This window comes from Pholcus phalangioides, unplaced genomic scaffold (genome assembly GCF_987345545.1).
Source record: "Pholcus phalangioides strain wild (caught in Gottingen) unplaced genomic scaffold, Ppha-v1.0 ptg000015l_1, whole genome shotgun sequence".
Lineage (NCBI taxonomy): Eukaryota > Metazoa > Arthropoda > Arachnida > Araneae > Pholcidae > Pholcus > Pholcus phalangioides.
The window spans coordinates 48,621,476-48,642,803 of NW_028301608.1; the positions used below are offsets into that span (position 1 = coordinate 48,621,476).

General features: G+C 33.4%; 1 protein-coding gene across 2 annotated transcripts; it reads left to right on the top strand.

Annotated features, from left to right (window-relative positions):
* The first annotated feature begins 115 nt into the window (after nucleotides 1-115).
* Nucleotides 116-20,120, top strand: LOC149076137 (cilia- and flagella-associated protein 91-like). 2 transcript variants are annotated; one of them, XM_089243680.1, is made up of 12 exons: nucleotides 116-342; nucleotides 3,228-3,332; nucleotides 4,101-4,172; nucleotides 6,346-6,572; nucleotides 8,972-9,141; nucleotides 11,629-11,797; nucleotides 13,923-14,096; nucleotides 14,222-14,356; nucleotides 15,136-15,314; nucleotides 16,387-16,533; nucleotides 18,409-18,630; nucleotides 19,611-20,120. In XM_089243680.1, the coding sequence occupies exons 2-12, from the start codon at nucleotides 3,244-3,246 to the stop codon at nucleotides 20,043-20,045; spliced, it is 2,019 nt and encodes a 672-aa protein (XP_089099806.1). In that variant the 5' UTR covers nucleotides 116-342; nucleotides 3,228-3,243; the 3' UTR covers nucleotides 20,046-20,120. The 2 variants fall into 2 exon arrangements, with proteins under 2 accessions (XP_089099806.1, XP_089099805.1); XM_089243679.1 differs by having other exon boundaries at nucleotides 116-324.
* Nucleotides 20,121-21,328: the final 1,208 nt, after the last annotated feature.

The following is a 21,328-nucleotide window of genomic DNA, read 5'->3' on the forward strand; positions in this document are numbered from 1 at the left end:
GATATAAACCTTAAATTTCTGAGATTTTAAAGAATTTTTCGATCCATTTTTTTCTTTATATCACGTTTTTCCACTCACGTCTAGATTCCTATTAAGCCTCAAACTATACAGTCAAGTCAAGTCATGTTTGTTTACATGATATTTCCATGGCAACACAATGAAGTAATAGCTATGAATCGTGTGAATATTAAAAAAATGATGTCAAAATTAGATGATGATGTCTAAATATTATTTCGAGACAGTTTTCTTAATGCATGTCAGTGCTTTTGGCTACGATTTACGTGTCCTGTCAATTCAAGTGATGAAAGAATTCTAGATGAAGAGGTATATATGTACTTTCAGGTTAAGTATGGGACCGCAACTGGTTTCCTCACCATTTTTATTATTACATTATTATCACATCAAGTTCATGTAGGTCCCCAGTAGCCAACCTACCCCGGTGCCAACAAAATAGCACCATCGTGGACCTCTCGCACGTAATAAATAAAGTACACTTTCTTTAGCTCTGTATGGATCCCCACATGTGTCATGAAGTGTCTGTTTCTCGCATGGGCAAACAAGGAACTTACTCTGGGTTCACAAATTTTTAAGGGCTAAAAATCAGCTGATTTTTGTATTTTACACAAGGCTCACATGTCCCCTTCCCCCTGCATATGCTTTTGCCTCAAGTAAGACTACTACTAAACCAGATATACTCCACTTCCATATTCCTCTGCAGAACTTCTAATGAATTTGTACATGTTGGAATGTGTGTGCGTGTAGTCTGAATCTTCCGTGAAGTTTCTTTCTGTGTAATGCTTATTATGTGTAGTGATGCCATCTGCCATCAATTTTCCCAACTGTGCATGAAGTGTTAATGATTGAATAGTATACCGTTGTAGACCCGTTACTCTGTGGAGAGACTTTTTAATGGGGAGAATGGGTCACAGTTGTGCCTCGAAGTTAGGAACCACAGAAAACCAACTTCGGCTGACCACTACTGTGGTGCTGGTAGTGTTCGAAACTCTGGTCCTCGCGATGCAAGTCCGTCACTCTGACCACTCGACCACCACAGCTGCCCTCAAGTAAGACTACATATAAGGGGTCCCAAAAATTCATGTATGTTCGGGACCCAAACTTATAAGGCCCTATTGCCATGTTGATTAAAAATTGGTAACAGCACCTAAAGTTCTCTTTGTGTGATCACAAAATTGGGGTCTGAGAGTACAATCGCAAAATTTTCAAAATTTTATGTCAGCACATCTGCTAGACCAGAAAAGAGTCACCAAGTCCTGTGAAAGCATCAAAGCCAAAAAAAAATTATTTATGACTTATTTTTTTGTCAAGCACTAGCATAAACTGCATCTTGATTCATCACTAATGCTTGATAATTTCAGGTAAAAATAAAGTTTCCCCATGTCGAATATTAATTTGAAATGGAATTTTTAAATTGGAGTCATCAATGAGATAAGTCTAGGTAAGAGACACTTCCTAAATATTATGTCGTGGCAAATTTGGGAAAGAAAAGTTCATGGCCCTCGAAAATGTGGGGCTGACAGGGCTCGAGTTTGGGACCCGGGACAATTACCATCATTTTTTGTACTTTCACACTATAAATTCACTATAGAAAGGCCCATGAAAAAACTGGCTCGGGGGGGGGGCGCCAAAGATACCAGCCTAAAGGTCCCACTCCAGGATGTGGGGGGGGGGGGGCATGGAAAAGTTACTTACCTCGACCGGTAATCCAACCCCTGTTCTCTTGCAATACAGCAAGCTTGCTATCAATACACCATTTAGACACAACTCTTTTTCTCTTATAACATACATAGTAGCATGATATGCTGAGTAGAGACTGCAGCTTTCCTTAATTGTGTCTCTATGGTATATTGGTAGCAGGTTTTCCAAGGTTGCAAGAGGATGGGGATTCGATTCCCAGTGGAGGCAACTAACTTTTCTTTCCCAAGTTTGCCTCAGTATAATATCCAGAACCTCTCTTTCCCAGGTGTATTGTAGGCTGAAGAAAAATCATCTCTTTTTTGTAATGAGTGAAATATGAGATTTTAAAATTACTCATTCAATCTTACACCAATTAAGAAAGGTACAAAACTAAAAGAAAATGCAAATTATGATGCAAAATGAATAAATTACAATAAATTTACGATGTATATATTTCAGCAATCACTGAATGATTTTTATCAATCACATTTGGTGTTAGTGCATAATATTACAGTATATAACTGCTAACATGAAAGCCCAAAATTTTCTTAATTTAACATACTAATTTATTATCCTCAGCAAAATAAAAATACTATATTATAAATATTTATTTATTTTTTATTTATTTAGCGAAGAAATGTACAAGCATACATATACAAGTAGAGACAACTTTTTATCCAAGGTGAACATGACTGTCACATACTGGATGAGGGGTTATTGATTAAAAAAAAGTACAATGTGTGAGGGGGGAAATACCTATATATAAACACTTTTACATAAACGTAAATATAAATGGGGAGGGAAATTGATAGTTAAATATCAAATAGATGGGTGAAGATGGAAAAACAAAAAATTAATAGTAACATCATTGTGGCAACGCGTGGTGGGTGCATTTTAAATATCAAATTTAGAAATAATAAGTATGATTTGAATAATTGAGCTACTGTCACAAAGGTAAAATATTTAAAATGTTGATAAATATAATGGGAGAAAATCAATTACTTTAATTAATGGGAGGGGCGATTTCTTTAAAAAAACAAAAGACTAAAAGTGCACGGAGATATCATCAATAGACAATAGATATCTTTTGAGGTACTTTTTGTACGTGTAAAGAGAGGAAGCATTCCTAATTTCAATGGGTAGAGAGTTATAAAACTTAGGTATTAGGTAGAAGAAATGAATTTTTTTAAATGTTTTTGTGAATAATTGGCTAAGAATATGTAGCGTTACGCCAGCAGAAGATAGAGTGGATATTAATGGTAGGGAGTATTGATGTTTAAAGAGAAGTAACAGGGATTTATAAAAATATAAGTATCTAAGTGGTCGAATTTCTATACTTTTGAGAAATTTATTGGCTAAAATATTGTGAAACTTTTGTCTCATCCTAATATTTTCCCTTCTCATTTACTTTGAGCTTTCAATGATACTAAAATATGTTCAAATTTTTAAGAGAAATAATCATTACATAAGTGTTATTTATTGATGATATCTTTGATCTCAATAGTTTATTTATGAATTTTATTTACGAACAGCTCAAGATAGTATATCATGTTGAAGGGTAAAGAGCAGCCAAGTAAAGACTTTGATCCTGTACCTAATTTCAAGTCTGGTGCATGGAGACAAAAACCTCATTTTAGGTAAAAAAATTTTCTTTTATGAACCCCTAACCTTGATGTTATGTATTGCAGACAATTTCTATCATTTGAATTATTACAGAGATTAAGATTACCTCAAGAATTATTGATTCTATATATTAATAATTGTAATATTATATATATGGGAATATTATTGTCTACAGGTGACAAGAATGTAATTAGAAGTTCATTGTGTTTGTGGGAATTTGAATCAAAGTTCACTGAGGAGATGCCACTTAATAAAATAGTTAAGAATTACTATATTCTAAAGTATCACTTAAAATCATCAAAGTATAACTTAAAAATGTTGTTTATTCGCACTTGAGAAGTCTATTTGTTTTATTAGTTTTCATTTGGAGTGTGGGGGGATTTCCTGAGGAAGCTGATGTTTAACTGAGAGTTCTGGATGAACGAAATGCCAGGTAACGGAGGTTACCTATACTGTGCGTGAAATTAATACAGATGAAAGATATTGTGTTTTGGTAAAATCTACACAAAAAACGTATTAGTGTGTATCAGATATCTATATAATCTAATTATATAATAATTATAATCTATATAATCTAATTATAATCACATTATAATCTAAGTTGAATTACTAATCAAATTATTCAAAATAAACTCAAAAGTATTTGTATTATTTCAGAATTTTGGTCTGTTTTATTTTATGGTTTTTCTTTGTCAACCTGATATCAAAATTTTTTTAATTGTCTACAGATTATCAAAAACCAATGTTACTTTTACCCTCTTTTTTGCACATTTTTTATCTAGTTCTGATGATGAAGAGTCATTGCAAGTGTTAGTACAAGGAGCTGACAGATGTAAATATTTTTATTCACGTGGGTGAGTGTTTCATTCATGTCTTATGTAGTATGAATATACAAATGGTAGCACACCAGTAAAACATGAAACATTCATAATTCTGACAACATAAAAACATTAGAGCCACACTTTTTCTCAGAACATATGTTCTGACATGTACCTATTTGTTAGAAATTCCCTAGATAAATAAATAATGAGGCCCATGTACTAAGTAGCAGTAATAGAAAGTGGATAAATTCAATTCTATTTCATCAATCAAACTTTTGTCACCCGCACAGCTCCCTTGCCCAATTCATGGCTCGCCCACTGCTCCTTAGAATAGTTTAGATGTATTCACTCATAAAAGAACCACTTCAAAGCATAAATAGGCACACAAATGAATATCTTCCAAATATCAAACCCATACCAAATGAATTCAGTACAGAAGATGCTGCATGCATTAAAATTTCACAAGTTTTGTTTTCGCCATTGACAAAGGTTGGTGACACACACTTTGAGAAACAATAGATTAAAGTATGTAGGGTGAAAAATCTATAAGTAAGTTACATTTGAGTGTAAAATATTTGAAATAAAAATACATGCATACATTGTGCATATTCACTGAAAAATAAAATCTTCACAGTTGTTTTTCAGACTAAGGCAAAGGTATTCAACCTTCAGGAGAGCAGAGGCCACTTCATTGATTTGAAAACGTGTTGCTGGCCACTTAATTAAGTGATCTGGGCAGGATGCTTAAGTGATCTGTAAATGTGCTGCGGGTCATTTAAATAATCTAGAACTAAGCCCCAGATTTCTTAAGTGCTCTGGAGCTATGCCGCAGGCCACTGAAGTGATTCAAAAGTATTCTGTGGGTCACATAATCATCTGGGAAAGCACTGCAGGTAGTTTGAGTGTTCTGGGACTGTACCACAGGTCACTTAAATGATTTGAAAATGTGTTGCCGGCCACTTCACTGACTGATCTGGAACTGTGCCACAGGTCACTTAAGTGATCTATAATTGTGTCACATTGATCTGTAAATGTACCGTGAATCTGTAAATATACGGTGGATCACACAAGTCATCTGCACTGCTAGTCACACACAAGTAATCTAAGAATGCACCGTGGGCCACTTCAGTGATTTGGAACTGTGCTGCAGTTCACTAAAGTGGTCTGTAAATATGTTGCAAGTCACTCGAGTGATCTGGAAATATGTGGTGGGCCGCTTGAGTGATCTATAAATGTGCTGTGAGCATAGGCAGAGATAGACTTCAAAGGCTGGGCAGGGAAAGGATGATGATGTCAATTCATATATATGCATATAACATTAGATTAGTCAGTTCAGTCATTGATGCTGGAGGGGTGGGGGGGAGGCAACACCGTATCTCTGCAAGCCACTTAAATAATCTGGGATGGCACAGGCTACTCAAGTGATGTGGAAATACATAGCGGGTTACTTAAGTAATCTGGAAATGTACCACATAGTTTATTTTTAACAAAATTTTGTGTGAAGTTGTGGGTCACATCATATGACTTTGAGGACCACATTTGGTCCATGGACCATGAGATGAGTTAAGCACATGTGGACCAAGTGATTGAAACTTTCATCACAATGTGTGATTAATTTTCTTACATCCGGGCAGTGGGTGAGAATATTTTCTCCATTGTAGTGTAACTGGTCAAAAACTGCAGTTTTCAAATTATCATCAGTCTGAAATTGTTGCTGTTCATTGCTTCCTTTGCTCTCACTATTTCTGTCCATATGTTTATGCTTGAGTATTCACAGTATTTTTTATTATGTGTGTGTGTGGGGGGGGGGGGGGGGGAAGGTCAGCACCTGCACAATTTATTCAAAATTCAAAATATATTACATGAAGTTCAAGCTGAACACCCATAGCGATCTAGTAAACATGTCTGAAGTGTTTTAGAGATTTTTGAGATTTGTTTTTGAGATTTTTTCCACAATCAAGTACATTAATTTTTGTAGTAGGAAACATTTTTATCAATTTTATTGCATTATATTCTAAGTCTACTGTTTGATCTTATGGCTAGTAGTAAAGAGAAATCTTTGTTACATTGAAATCTGTATCTTTACATGTTACAAAAACTCTATTTTACACATAATGCACTGAATACTGTTTGATAAATCAGCGGAATTTACAAGTTTTTGTACTTCAGACATTTCATGTTTTCTCTTTTCTCACATCCTGCACAGGTATTTAAAAGGTGATAGCAAAAAAGAAGATGATGTTCAACTGCCAGAAACCGAAGAGCCTTTTACAGTGCTCGTTCGAGAGCATGTTCCAACACAAACTCTTTCAATTGAAGTGCAAACTGATTACAGGGAAAGTGAATCACAGACTGAGCCATGGGATCCACCATTCGATACAAAATCAACACCTCCAGATCTTGAGGTTTTGACATTGACGCACATGAAATATGGTGAGTTTTAGAGTTAGCCAGTGAGAGAGGGGGGGGGGGGGGAGATACTGTTCATTATTTGAAAAGACACAAACTTGATAAATTTCAATTTTTTTCGTTTAAATCAGATGTAAAAAAAAGTTTGAGTTTGCACATTGATTTTTTGCATATTTTTCAATTCTAGACTTGAAACTTTTGAACCTTATTGCATCCTTCTCTTGTGTTTACCAAATCTTACACTATCTTACATTTCTGTGGTTAGCTTACCAGTCTTAGGCTTGAATCTCAGTCTCGGCAGGATTTTCCTTGATTTCATTCATTTAGAATCAGATTTGAACTGTAGTTCCTATTCTATACTATCTACTAAGCATAAAATGACCATGATGTGGACTTCATATTTAATGGATTATTTGATTTACATATGTTTGTGTGTGTGTTATGTATCATTAAGATTTGAATTAATATAATTTTATTTATTTATTTATTACACAAATACAGACATATAATATAGAAATTCAAAGATATAAAGTTGAATCCCGTTACAACAAACTCCAAGAGATCGAAGAAATCCTTATAACAAAATTTTATTATAAAGAAATTTCCAATTTTTTGTTTTAACATTTGTTTAAAGAAATTTTGTTACAGCGTATTTGATTCTAAGGAAAAATTACTTATTTACCTTTTAGGTATTAAAAAGAGTGAAGTTAAATTTCAAAAATAACTCAAAGCAACTCAAACAAATTAGGCATTGAATTTTTTTGGACAAATTTTACTTACTTAACATATTTGAGGCGAATTATCCGGTTTTTTTTACAAGTAGTGTGAAAGCAGAGGAAACAAGAATTTCTTTTTAAAGTATATGTGTTCTCAAATGTGTGCCACGCTTGAAACAAATACTTGAAACATTTTGCATCCAAAAGCAAATGCAAATTCCAAAGTCTTTTCTCTTTTATGAGTGGGCTGGGCCCCCCCCCCCCCCCCGTGATACATTGATTGCTGTTGCTGAAGAATCTCATATGGAGAAATCATCCTCAGTCATTTTATCAGCCATATAAGTGTCAAATGATAAGCGTTTATTTGCTATAAAAAATATTTAGAAAACCCTGTCTGCCAAAATTTAAAAAAATTTATAAGCGGAACTGATTTTGATATGCTGCGTGTATATGTTATGGTCAAAGCCAGAAGGGGAATTGGTAAACGCCCGAAATACGCTTGTGAACATTTTTATTTCAGACTTTTACCAAGTCAAAGCACCTGTTTTTAATAAAGGGGTTGACCATCATGAACTTATTAGTTCTTGACTCTTATTAATTAATAATAATTATAATTATGTAATAGTTATAACTAATTAATTAACTAAGTAAATATTTTTAGTAATTATAGCTAATTAATTAATTAACTGTCTTTCATGAATTTATTAATTTTCCTAATGCAGATTATGCGATTACTAATTAGAATTGCACAAAATCAATAGTTATGGTTTGTCGGACCAGTCCTGATGTCTGCGGACCAGTAGGTTCTCATGTTCACTGGTCCAAGTGACTTTAATATTTTAATTCTAAAGCTGTACAAGTTCCATTTAAGATCATCCTGTATGGAACTCGCACTGTGATATTTTAATAAAAAGATTAGAAGAATATGCAGTAATTATAGATTTAAATTAATATTTGCTTATAAAATTTATTCATGTGTAAATATTGTCAAAAGCTGAATAATTCATTAGTTCCTTGCGGTTTTTGTCACCAAATGTAATATAATTGATGAAAAAATCACTATAAATTTCAGTGTCAGTGATTACTAAACTACCTGCCAGGGCAAGTTATTGTGTACCGCTTCACACTTTGAGCTAAACCACCCCCCCCCCCCCAAATGCCATATATTTTGAATGAAGCAGGCTTTCTTCAGATGTTGAGTAGATGGAAACTAAGGGGAATTTTAGAAAATATCTTGGTTTTTCACAATGCTAGAATGAGGGATTTTGAAGCAAGATATCTCGTCACTGCCTCTTAACCCTTTTACTCCAATGGGAACATACATGTCCTTGTACAGGTTCTAAAATTGGATAGTGAAAGGGTTAAATGGTTAATCAATCCAACTGCAGTGTAGCTTTTAGTCAGGCCCATGTTGTAAAGTGGGTGCTGTAAAAAAATGCCTTTATATGTAAAGGGTGCGCTGAACACAAAACGTTTTGGAACCACTGATTTATCCTAATTTGTATTTTGTATATTTACTTATTTGCGTTATTTTTTTTCGGCTCAAACATTTCATCATTCAAACATGCATTTACAATTTTGTTTAGAATATAATTGGTTAATTGGCTCTAATTGGTTCTTAAACTATGTATCATTGTAGAAACTAGTTGATCTCAGAACCCTTACATGAAAATAATACATTAAATATTTGCTCATATAATTTCTCAGGGAATGAATTACCTGTTGATGAAGAAGTTCTTAAAGAAATTGCGGAAGCTCGTGCTAAACGGGGTTTTGAATCTCAATTGCCTCAATTTTTTGATAATGAAGATGATATAGCGAAATATCACCAAATGATTGTTGAGCAGAAAACGAGGGAAATCAATTTCGTGAAATCAGTAAGTTTGGATTAATTATGTTATATTCTTGTTTGCTTTTTAAAATTGATTTTATCATGAGTCTTTATATGATTGAAATGTTTATTGAAACATTTAGAAGTTATGTACAGAGAGAGAGAGAGAGAGATAATTATAGAATATTGGAAATAATTATTGTTATTTTTTAAATGCAAAAATAATTTAGGTGCTAAATTTTCAAAAAAATGTTCTTTATATTTATTCTCATTAAAGTTATATTTTTCAGGTTTTGGCTGAACAAATTATGGTTATTTGCAATAAATGGGGGGGGGGGGGGGGAATAATAAAACGAAGTTAAAATCAATTTATCTTTAAAATTGTTTAACTGTGACTATTAACTTTATTTCACTATGCAAAATTGCGTAAATTTTGTTAAAATTCTCCCAAAATAAAATTGAAGGAAAAAAAAATAAAAATCATCTATAACCATTTTTTAGTATTCGTTTCATATCAATTTTTGGATTCATATTATGAGTGGGGAGCCATTTCAGTTAGCATTCTAAGCGTAGATAAAATTTCATTTCTTTCTCATCTTTTTGATAATTAAACTAAACAAGAACGACATAAAAGCTATTGTACTGTATTTGCAATGAGATGCCTAAAGTGAAATTGAAATTCTTTATTTAGTTTTTAGTTAAATAGAGAAAGAATTGTTTTTGTTCCCTAACAAGGGCAACTTTCACTGAACTTGTCAAATTCAAAGGTTTTCAGCAGCTGGCTGATGCAAGATATATTTCTGGAAAAAAAGAAAATTCAACTGCCCTGTGGGGAATTGAACCTACATCCTTTCACTTTCCGGGTGAGTTCGATTCCCTGCAGGGGCATTCGAATTTTTTCTCTTTCCAAAAAGATATCTTTGCACAGCCAGCTGTTAAAAACCTTTGTATGGATAGTGGAGAGTGACGTCATCCTTGGACTTGTCAAATTGTCTGCTTTCTGCTTTTCCATTTCATACATGTGGAAGTTCAAATAGAATTACTCAGTGGTGGGTGAGTGTATAAACATAAAATACTCCATATCGAATATTAGATTAAATTTTATTAATCAAATATAATTTTAATGCACACTAGACTAGTTAGATTCCGACATGATAAAGAATGTAAACATATATAGATTTATGTCAGATAATTTTCAGCTAGACAATAAAGAAATTTAATTTCTCCCATTTTGCCCAAAAAACACAGGTTTATTTGATAATTTTGGCCCAGGCTGTGGTTTTTTTATTAAAATCACAGGGAATTTTTTACAACCCTGCTAAAATAAAAGCGTTTAAAATGAATGAACCTGCACTCTTAATCTCTGAAAACTATAATGGCTGGTGTGAGGGAAATGGTTGTGGAATGAATTATTTGAATAAACGCTATTTCTTATAGGGAATTTTGATTCAATGTACAACTATGTCAGATTATGAGTACATTCACTGAATGAATTATGCTCATAAATTGAAATTCCACTGTATTTGTTAAAATAACCCTAAAAAATGAAATAAATATTTGAAATTCACCAGATGAAAGAAAAAAATATATAAAGGACTTTATTTCTTAAAATTTGATTCATGGAAGCTTGATAAGAGCAGATTCAGCTGTATTAACCCCTTGTCTAATTTGTCTGTGCGCCGTACGGGCGCGGTTTTCTGGCCTTTTTCTGATCTCATTTCTCTGTCGCTTTTACTGATTTCTCTGTATCTTCTATTTTTAACATCAAATTAGTGTTATAGATGGTGGTAGTTCTTCACTAAATGGTAGTTGCAATATCTTGTATTTTTTATATGCACAGCCATAAATGTAGCTTCCCTGTCAGGCGCTTATGTAGAGAGAAAAGACAATTTCCAGGGAAACATAATTTTATTTGCTGTAAAAAAAGTTGTACTAAATGCTTAAAAATATTAAAAATGTAAATTTTAATAACATTTTTCTATTTACAAATGTAAATAGGGCGTGGTAGCCCAGGTCGATAAGATGCTTGCCTAAAGTACCAAAGGATGTTTAGAGGTGTTGTGAGTTCGATACCCGGTTCGTCCTTGTCAGAAAAATTTCCTGACACGGATACAACAAAAACGGTGACAAGACCGCAGGAAAAAATTGCTGCTGCAAGGAGTCCCCCATCGAGGGGTTAGTGTACCAACCCTGCGACGAGTATAAAAAACAAGCCTGTCGTTCGGAATCTGCAATAAATTCTAGGTCCCAGTCTAATTAGCCCTCGTGAGCAGAAAATGACGGTGGTGCGACAAAAATTATCAATGATCAACAAATGTAAAATGAACAAAAAATTGGAATTTTTTTGGATCGAATTCAGGAAAAAATGAAACTGTTAAGGGGTTAATAAGCAAACTAAAAAAATTGTATATAAATTAATATGTGGGTTTATATACCAGAAGGAAAATAAACTGAATATCATTTGATTTGAATTTCTGAATTTTTTGCAGTATTACAATTTTTTTAATCTTAGTTTCTTGAATTTTCTTTGTAGAAAATCAAACAGTACCATGAAAAACAATTGGCACTTAAAAAAGCTCAGCTGACTCAAGAGATTCATGCTAGAAAGGATAAAAACAAGAAAATTCTTGATGGGCTATGGGCTAAAAAGGAACTTGAGGTGTCTGAGAAGATTTCAAAAGTTGACAGGCAATTCTTTAGAAGTAAATTTTATTCTTTTTGTAATATGACATATTTATTTGATTCTAACAGACCAGTATTCATTTATATAAAAATGCAAGCACAAAGGCCACAACAGGCAAATTGCCCAATGAGGTGGCTGAAAAAAGATGCCTATAAAAATATGGGTGTGAAATACCCAGCCCAAAATACAGCAACCCAATATAAAAGCATATATCATGAAAGTAAAAACTTCTGCCTATAAAAAAGATTAAGGTTGTATCATGTTCCTTGTTTTAAAACATTTTTTACTACATAATGCAAACATTAAATACCTGAAACCAAAACACACAAACTTATTGGATTAAAAAAGAAATCAGAAATGGTAATAGTAATGGGAAAATCAGCCATTTAGGAGATTACTTATTTCTCTTTCCACTTCCTTTGCTTTCCTGTTACATTGTAATCTGTAGAATGGGTCCTGTGTACTTTGCCAGATTTTTCACAGTCTGTTCTTAATTTTTATTTCTTCACTGAGCCATCTGGGAAATTCTAATGGATTTGGGTTTGAGATCTTTTTTTCAGGTGCATAATTGACGTAATCTAAAATTGTATTTTTTAGATCTACCATTGATTCAGCTTCTGTGAACTAGCTTGAAGCTATTATGGGAATATCTTGTAATTTTTCTTAGAATTTTTTTCTAGTTTGGTGTTTTGGCTTTTATTTTTATGAAGGATTAATAAGTCCATAATGATCTCAACCAGCATGTGATTAAAGTCCAGTTCATTTAAAACTTTTGGCTCTACATAAACATTTAGTTTTATGGATAACATACTGTCCAATATATCAGGATTATTAGACATGTGTTTCGAGAGTGAGGCAAAGCACCAGGTCCGTAACTGGGGGGGGGGGGGGGCAACTTCCCCCAGGCAGTAAAATTTAGAGTGCGGCAATTTTAGGTGGGAACAAATAACACTATTATAAAATTATCAAATTTTAAAGTTGTGGGAGCAGCAAAATATTGTTTGCCCTGGGTGGCAAAAATCCTAGTTACAGCCCTGCAGAGCACTGTTAATTTTTTTTAATTTTGCTATTGAGGCAATATACAGTATACATATATTTTTTTCACTGTATCATACGAATTGAAACAGTAGTTGAAGACTGATGGATAGAGAGTTTTAAGAGTTTTTAAATGATTTCTCGCTTTCTAGATAATACTAATCACTGTTCCGTTCTATATGGTTTTTCCCCTTCACATCTAATGATCTCAGATATAATGAAAACACTGGCATATGCAAGCACTGGAATAAGCAAGGGGACTTCATATTCATAAAGTTTTTGGAAATATTGGGAGGGCCCAAAAATCTTTGGAGGGTGGAGGGTTGCTCAAATCTAATATTTCATGGAGATGGTGGTAAATGTGTGTTAGGGGGAGCTTGGGCCTATGGGGGTTACTCTCTCCTTCTAAAATCCAGTATAGGTTATGAAACAAGTTTATGCCTAGGAGAGGGAGTTTGAGGTTCAAGGTCCCATACTACCTTGAGTGGAGGTTATAATGGCTTTATTTTGCAGTAAAAAATAAAGAAACCTCACATTGGGAAGGAAAAATACCCCCCCCCCCCCCAAGAAAATTCTATGTACACTACTTGTAAGAAAAAGATACGGAAATAGTAATGCACAGATACAGGGAAAATTCTATGCAACAATAATTGCCTGTATAATGATATTAATCTGATGGAATGTTCAGTGAAAATTCTATTTAACGATAAGGAATACTATCGGAACTATACTTATTATAAACTTATTACAGCTATAAGGATATTACTCTCTGATCCCGATGCATTTTTTATAGTTTTAATATATTACTCTCTTACGATAACATATTTCTCCAGTCCCTTGAGTATTGTTATTAAGCTTTTTACTGTATCAACACTATGGAAAGTGTGTCTGTAATGAGTAATATCGTTATATAGGTGATTATTGTTATAAAGGGTATTATTATTCAAGATTATTCCCCCTGCAACAGCAATGATGAAGTTTCTATTCAAAGTAATTTTTAATCTTGTTTAATATTCTTATTGTTTTATATTAAAAACTATTCCCAAAGTTACTTTTCTGAATTTAAATTTCCTTGTTCTATCACTAAGCAAAAATTTGTGTTTCTGTAGAAATGCGAATACTGGAACAAAAACGCAGGACAATGATAGATAAATACAAGCACCAGGTGGACCACTTTGATTCAGCTTTATTGAAATCGGTCAGTGAATCCATTGCTGTACCAGACGATAATGAAAAGGTTCAAGAGCAACAAAAGTGTGACTTCTATTTAGACACTGCGAAAGGTAGGTAATTTTTTCTAATATTTAAATTAGCTCCTCGTTTTGATGTTTTTTTTATTGCTAGCTCTTAAAGCTTTATTATTTTTTTTACAAGTAATAAAAAAAAGAACTCTTCTATCATATCATAGGACTGGTTCAATTAGAACAATGGCTATGGGAAGAACAGAAGATAGTGATGGAACCGGAGATCTTCCTCCCTAAAATAGAGTCACGTCAAACTCGGTTGGAAAGAACTATGGAGAAAACTCAGCTAGAGTTGTCAGGTAAATTATTTATATTATCACAAGTGAATGTGTTGCAGTTTCTAAGTATATATATTTTTTGTTTAAAAACTATTGTATTGTGGATCAAAAATTATGTAACAAGGTAGCATGTTGTGCAAGTTAACTCAGTATTAGATTTTAAACTACTTCCTGTTATTTGTCTTTTTGACTATACAGTATCTTCCTTAAGAAATCACCTTTGCAGTGAAACATCCCTTTGAAAGATAATAAAAAGAATGATTAATATTTTTTTTCAAATTTTATCGAATATCCATAAATGTTTAGAGTGTTTGGTGATAATAAGTTTAGTCATCATTACTACTACTACTAATAATAGACGACACATGCACCTCGTCCACATTCCTTTGCGGAACTTTTAGCGAATTGGTACATGTTGGAATGTGTGTATCCGGGTTGTAAACCTAATGTGAAGTCTGTTTTTGTGTAATGCTTATTATAGTGCTGCCGTCTCCTATCTATTTTTCGAACTGTGAGTGAAATGCAATGATTGAAGATTTTACTGCTGTAGGCCTGTTGCTCTGTGGTAAGACTTTTTAATGGGGAGATTGGCTCCCATTTGCACCTGGAAGTTGGGAACCACAAAACCAACTTCTGATAACTACCACTGTGGCAACGGTAGAGCTCAAACAAATATAGTTATCGTTACTGGATTTTACGTGTAAAAAATATTCATACATCTGTACTTTTATAAATACCAAATATATATTTATGAAACAATAAAAAAGCATGCCTTCTCTGTGATTTTCCATTTATTAAAGAATTGAAGGCCAAGAAAAGATTGGTGATGGTAAAGACTGCAAGGGCACATGCTTTGGATAAGCATAAGGTACGAGCAACCACACCTACAATTCAATCTGTTCTTCCAGAAGTGCTCGAACGCAATCATGCTGCCATTGTTTTGCAACGGACAATGCTTGGAAGGGCATTGCAGAAGCAGGTGAGTTTAATAAGCAGCATCAAATTTTCAAAAGTACTTCCCAGTAAAGTTTTGGCATTCTCTCTGTTTATTGGCTGTTTTTATGAATTACTGTATAATCATTATTAAATGAGTTTTTCTACCTTCATAAAACTCCTCAATTTTTTACAAAAATTTTGAGATCAATAATAAATTTAATTAATGATTTCAGTGGACATCTATTACTTGATCCTAAAATTAAGACCTTCACCCCTCATCAATGACAAAAAATATATCACTATATAGTACTGCCTCCACTCTTTTCTAAGAAGGAAAAATAATTTCTTAGTGTCTTTCTTTGTAAGTGAATCCATGGGAGTCTATATTCTAGCTGTAGCTTTTACGTGTCCAACCCTTCCTGGCTGATATCACATCTCACATGTCCTACTTTGGGAAACTGACATAACATAGTCAGACTTTTTGGTCTGTAAGAGAGGCCTTTTTTTCTTGTTTTATTATTAAAAATTATTGCTACCTTTGAATATCCTGATAATATCTCAATATTGAATAAGATTTATGTTTATTTGTGAATGGTATAAATATGTTCCAATCATGATGTTGCAGTTGCAGCAAAACTCTGGTTATAGCTTGATCTTTGAGACATAGTGTAATAGACTGGAAGAAAGATGTTAATGAAGAATGCTAAAATTGCAATGTTGATTAATCATACAAAATTAGTGTGCAATTGATATAGTAATTATTTATGGTAGTTTGTCTGATTACAGAGTGAAATTTTCATGTGACCAGACTCATAGTAATAAATAATAGTAATAATAGACATAGTAATAATAAACTCATAGTAATTTAATTTGTCGGCCAGTAATCACAAAAGAATTAAGAACCACTGCTCTAAATAAATGAATGAATGCGACGGTACTTCATTTTATTTCCCTAAACAATATTCACAAATTGATACAGCGGTTCTCAAAAGTAAAGGGTTGTCATAGGTATGAGTTTTTTAATTCACAACGGTAGCAAAAAATTTATAAATTTCATACTCATAGACAAATAGAAAATGCAAATAAAATGGTGTTTTATCTCATTACATTTTCAGGTGACAGAAATTTACAACAATTACATTGGTTTGACTTGTGAAATGCGCAAAACCCACACCGTGTTGGAACATGAACAAGCTGTTATAGATGAGATGAAGAGAGCCAGAATTGAACAATATCTGGAGCAAAAAGCGCAAATGAAGGAGGTAATGTAATTATGACCTTTGACAAAGAAATTTTTGGTTTATGCATAGAATTCATAGATAAAACTTGAATGTGATAAATTCTGAACTTATTATTTTACATTGAATTTTATTAGTTTTATACTGAATATTACATTAAACACCCAAATTCTGAATTCCTTGATTCATTCAGTTTTCTGAATTTCAATTTTTCATTGTCTACTTATCAAGTAAAATTTTTGTGACCAGACACTGAACTGGTAGAAATTTAATTTATCAGCCAGTATTCTCAAAATAATCACAAACCGGTTTCCTATTTGAAAAAGTCTTTCCGCAGAGAGCACGCAGGCGGTCAACTTGATACTTACATAATACGGAAATTCGGGCACCTCCTCATTTTTCCTTCAAAATGTAGAAGACAGGTGTCAGCACAAGTGTTACACAAAACAAGCATAACTCTGACAACATATACTGTTGGGACCACTTGCAGGGTGATCAGCGAATAAGCCCTTATTTCAAAATTAAATATCTCTACAACAAAGATCAATAGAATTATGCGGTAAACGGTACGTTTATTAGCAAAACTGTAAGAATGTTGTACAGAAATTTCGAAAATTTAGTTTTTTTTCAAAATTTTTTAAAATTAAAAAAAAAAAACTGGAGATTTTGGGGTTCCAAAAATCCTCATTTGTGTGAAGAGAAACCACTGCAAAAAATTAAAAAAAAAACTAAATTTTCGAAATTTCTGTACAACATTCTTACAGTTTTGCTAATAAACATACCGTTTACCGCATAATTTCTATTGATCTTTGTTGTAGAGATATTTAATTTTGAAATAAGGGCTTATTCGCTGATCACCCTGTATATTCATACACACACACAACACGTTCCTGTATGCAGGGACGGGCTTAACTATTTTGCGGCCCGGTGCAAAAAAAAATTGCGCCCTCTGAACACAGAGGTTTTCCAATACCCCAAGGTATCCATGGGTACCCTGATGCCCACCAGGTTCACAATGACGTCCGAGAACGACTGTAAAACTACTTTGTGGTCGTAAAAAAAATGTCATTTGGCAGTAAATATGAACAAATGTATCCGCTTCCCTGTGAAAAATTGCGAGTGCGCCCCAGGCAGGGCTCTCAGGGCTAGAAAAACGATTACAGTGGATCCCGATTATAACGTTTTTCAAACAATCGTCATGAAAAAGCGTTGTAAGCGAGAAAACACTTCAAACGGGAAATCTTAATGAGAATTTGTTAGAGTTAAGACCATGAAAATAAGTCCTACTAAGCGAGAAAACGTTGTAAGCGGGGCCGACTGTATCTACCCCGGCCCTCAACCTTACAGGTTCTCTATCTTAGACTGAATTTTAAGTTATTGCTTTGTTAAGAAATTAAAGTCAAAATGTAATCAAAACATTTTTATCCCTTCTCAAAACATTATCCCCTTTTGCGGCCCTCGAAAATTTAGCGGCCCGGTGCGGCCGCACCCTTCGCACCTGCCTAAGTCTAGCCCTGCCTGTATGTACTAATTCATCATAAATTCTGCAGAGGAATGTTTACAAGGTGCATATATGGTTGAGTAGGTATTTCAAAAGATTTGAGAATCACTGCTGTAATAAATAAATGTACCTGTACTTCATTTTGATTATTTCTCTGAACGATGCTGATAAAGTGAAGGATCAGAGTTCTCAGAATAAAGGACCATCAAAAGTTTCTCAAAATATTTTCAAATATTATATGATCAGGATGAGCTTTTAATTTAAGTGTCAGAAGCATTACTCGATAGAATGAGTGCCTAAGAATAGAGTGACAACCAGTGTTATCTATGTTACTGTATTTTAGACACGTAAACATATAAAGAATGAAGTTGATGCTATATGTTTTATTTTCTTTCCAGAGACTAATACGTGAGGAAATACTTTCTAGATTTGAAGGTAAAACAATTAGCGATGTCCTGAATGTTATGGGTCAAGCCATAGGACGTCATAGCCAGTGGTATGAAATAGATAAATTGGTGCGGAAAGCAAAAGATGAACGTCGTCGCAGAGAGGCTGTTGAAGCAGGCCTTAGACAAAAAGAGAATTATGTCAAGAATATTATAGGAGCAGTTGTTGAAAAAGTGAGCTTTTGATTGTATTTTTTTTTGTATATTCTTATGAATGATTGAATGCATGACAAGATCAATGCAAAACTCTTATCAACCTAATTAAAATCATAAACTACTGTAATTTTCTCAGTTTAAAAATTTTAATTATTTACAATGGGAAAAATTGTTAATGCCATATAGGTTTTTTTTTTTTAATTTTTTGTTTAATTTATTCCTGTTTATAAAATACATTCATTTAAATTTTAAAAAATGTATACTTTCTTTCCTAAAAAATATGCAACAGAATGCTATCACAAAAGCTCCGATTATTCAGAAGAGAGTTTTAAAATTTAAATCCATTTTTATTTGGATCAAGTAACGGGAATTGAAACACACATGTGCAAGATCAGATATGCACATTAATAGAGTTGAATGAAGCAATTAGGATGTTTTTTTTACAAAGGGGAAATTGAAAAGAAACAGAAGCTCATGTGACTATCAAAATGTTTGAAAGTATAAAAAGCCAGTCAGTATTAGATAGGAATAGTGCAATAAATTAATATTATTTTTGTTCTTAATTGAAAAATGAACAATACATATAAAGAAGGGTAGTGTCTTCTAATATGGAAAGAAGCAATTTTTTACAGCCCACTTTTTAAAGAAACAGATTCTCTTTCAGTTGAAATTTTTTGAGATGTGAGGGACTGAAATGATTTTGAAAAAATTAGGATATATATATATATATAAATTTAATTTTTTTAACATGACTTGTTATTGCATCTTTGTGGGTGAAGAAAACTTTGCAATGCATGAGATCCCCTCCCCTTTCCCTATCCAGTTGAAAGTTTGCAGTCGATATCAACTTATTCATTTGCTATGCTTTCTTCGTTGCAAGAGAATGAAAATGAGGAGACACTGGGAGGGGGAGGCGGGAAATGAAACAGCCTTTCTGGGAGGAGAGGGAACTCATTATACACAACCTAATAATTTGATTTTTTTCTTTCAATTTTTAGGCCAAAAAGAACCAGAATGATGTGATAGAAGAGCTCTTGAATAAAACATTCACAGAAGCAAAAAAAGAAAGAATGACTGAACAGATTGAAAATTCTTCTCGGAATACGATAAGAAAGTTACTCCAGCTGACTTGTGATCAAATGAAGAAAGACAAGCAGGTTGAAATTGTTTCTCTTGACTTAATAGAAGAAATGCTTGAAAAAACACAAGAACAAAGAGAAATAGATGAGCAAATCAACAAAATGCTTGAAACAACACAAAGAGAAGTAGATCAGCAAATCGAAAACACTTCACTTGGTATTATAAATGAGCTGTTTGAAGAGGCATGTGAGCAAGTAGAAAGTGATGAACAGATTCAAAAGAACCTTACAGAAGAGTGCGCAGATGATGCAATTGCTGTGGGCGATGAGGAAGAAGTAATCAAAGAAACCTAATATAATGTAGTTGTGATATTGAAAAGTTGTTTGAGCTTTTTTGTATAAAGTGCAGTCTTGTCTTACCTATTTAAATTGTCAGACTCATTTAAAGGAACCTTTCTATACAGTACACACATTTAGAGCTGTTAATGTTTCTAAAACAATTAAGATAACGTTTATCGACATATCTAAAAATATTATGAGGGAACCTGAACCACACGTGAAATAATTTGGAATTTGGTAAATATATAATCCTATAAAATATTACTGGAAAAATTATTACTCAGTTTCATACAGCCAGCTTCTATGACGAGAACTCCAGTAGTGAGAAAAAAAAATGTAGAAGAAAAAATATTCAGCTAAAAAGTTTGTAATTTTTAACTATTAACTAATAATTGATAATTGTGACACTTAAGATAACTTGATAAGGTTCTTGGCAAAAGTATTATACAAGCCTAATTTTAAAAAAATAAAAAAAGATGTGTGCCATATTACTTGGTCTATCTGCTGTATAAGTAGCAGTCTAAAAAAACACTGGCAAAAATGTTTGTTTAATGTATATGTTACCAGGGCCGCAACTAAATGATTGGTCGACCGGGGCAAGCGCGCATTTTGACGGCCCCTTGTAATGTTGAAGTAGAGGTTTCAGAATGAAACCCGCCTGCTCCCCCTTAGTTGCGGCCCTGTATGTTACCGTGAAAGACGTCGAATGTCAACATTCACCATGCCATGCACTGATGGTGAATGTTGAATAAAAATATTTTTGTAAATGATAGCAGGGCCCTCGCTTGGCGCTTACTATTTCCGATTACTTTACTAGTAAATACACCTGTAGGCCGAACTCCGTTCGGGTTCGTACGTCGCTTCGCCCCCGCCCCCGGACCTGAAAATATTGACTGTTTTCACCACAACTGGCAAAAAAAGATCCACAAAAAGAATTTGGTGCCTCTCTGGCTGTGTCTTCTTGGCTTCTCGTTTGGACCCCCACCAGAGCTTATCTGTGATTGTCGACATACACCGGCGATGGTCCGAATGTATAAGAATATAATCAAATATTTCGGACATTCACCATCAGTGCATGGTGAATGTCGACATTCTCCAATTCCGGTCTTTAATAGTGATATATATATGCCGCAACTATCCAGGAAAAAATTAAAACCTTTGTATAATTATTACTTTTTGCATGTTCTACAAATAGATATCTGTATAAAAATGCTTGCTAAACATGTTTCTGATTATAGCTGAAATGCAATTCAAATACTTAATAATTGAGTAATGAATAATGATAATGTTTATAGTAA

Excerpts from the sequence above, each read along its gene's own strand:
- LOC149076137 (XM_089243680.1), top strand. The coding sequence starts at position 3,244 with ATGTTGAAGGGTAAAGAGCAGCCAAGTAAAGACTTTGATCCTGTACCT. Across the intron at positions 3,333-4,100 it reads AGACAAAAACCTCATTTTAG|TTCTGATGATGAAGAGTCAT; the intron begins GTAAAAAAATTT and ends TTTTTTATCTAG. Across the intron at positions 9,142-11,628 it reads AAATCAATTTCGTGAAATCA|AAAATCAAACAGTACCATGA; the intron begins GTAAGTTTGGAT and ends TTTTCTTTGTAG.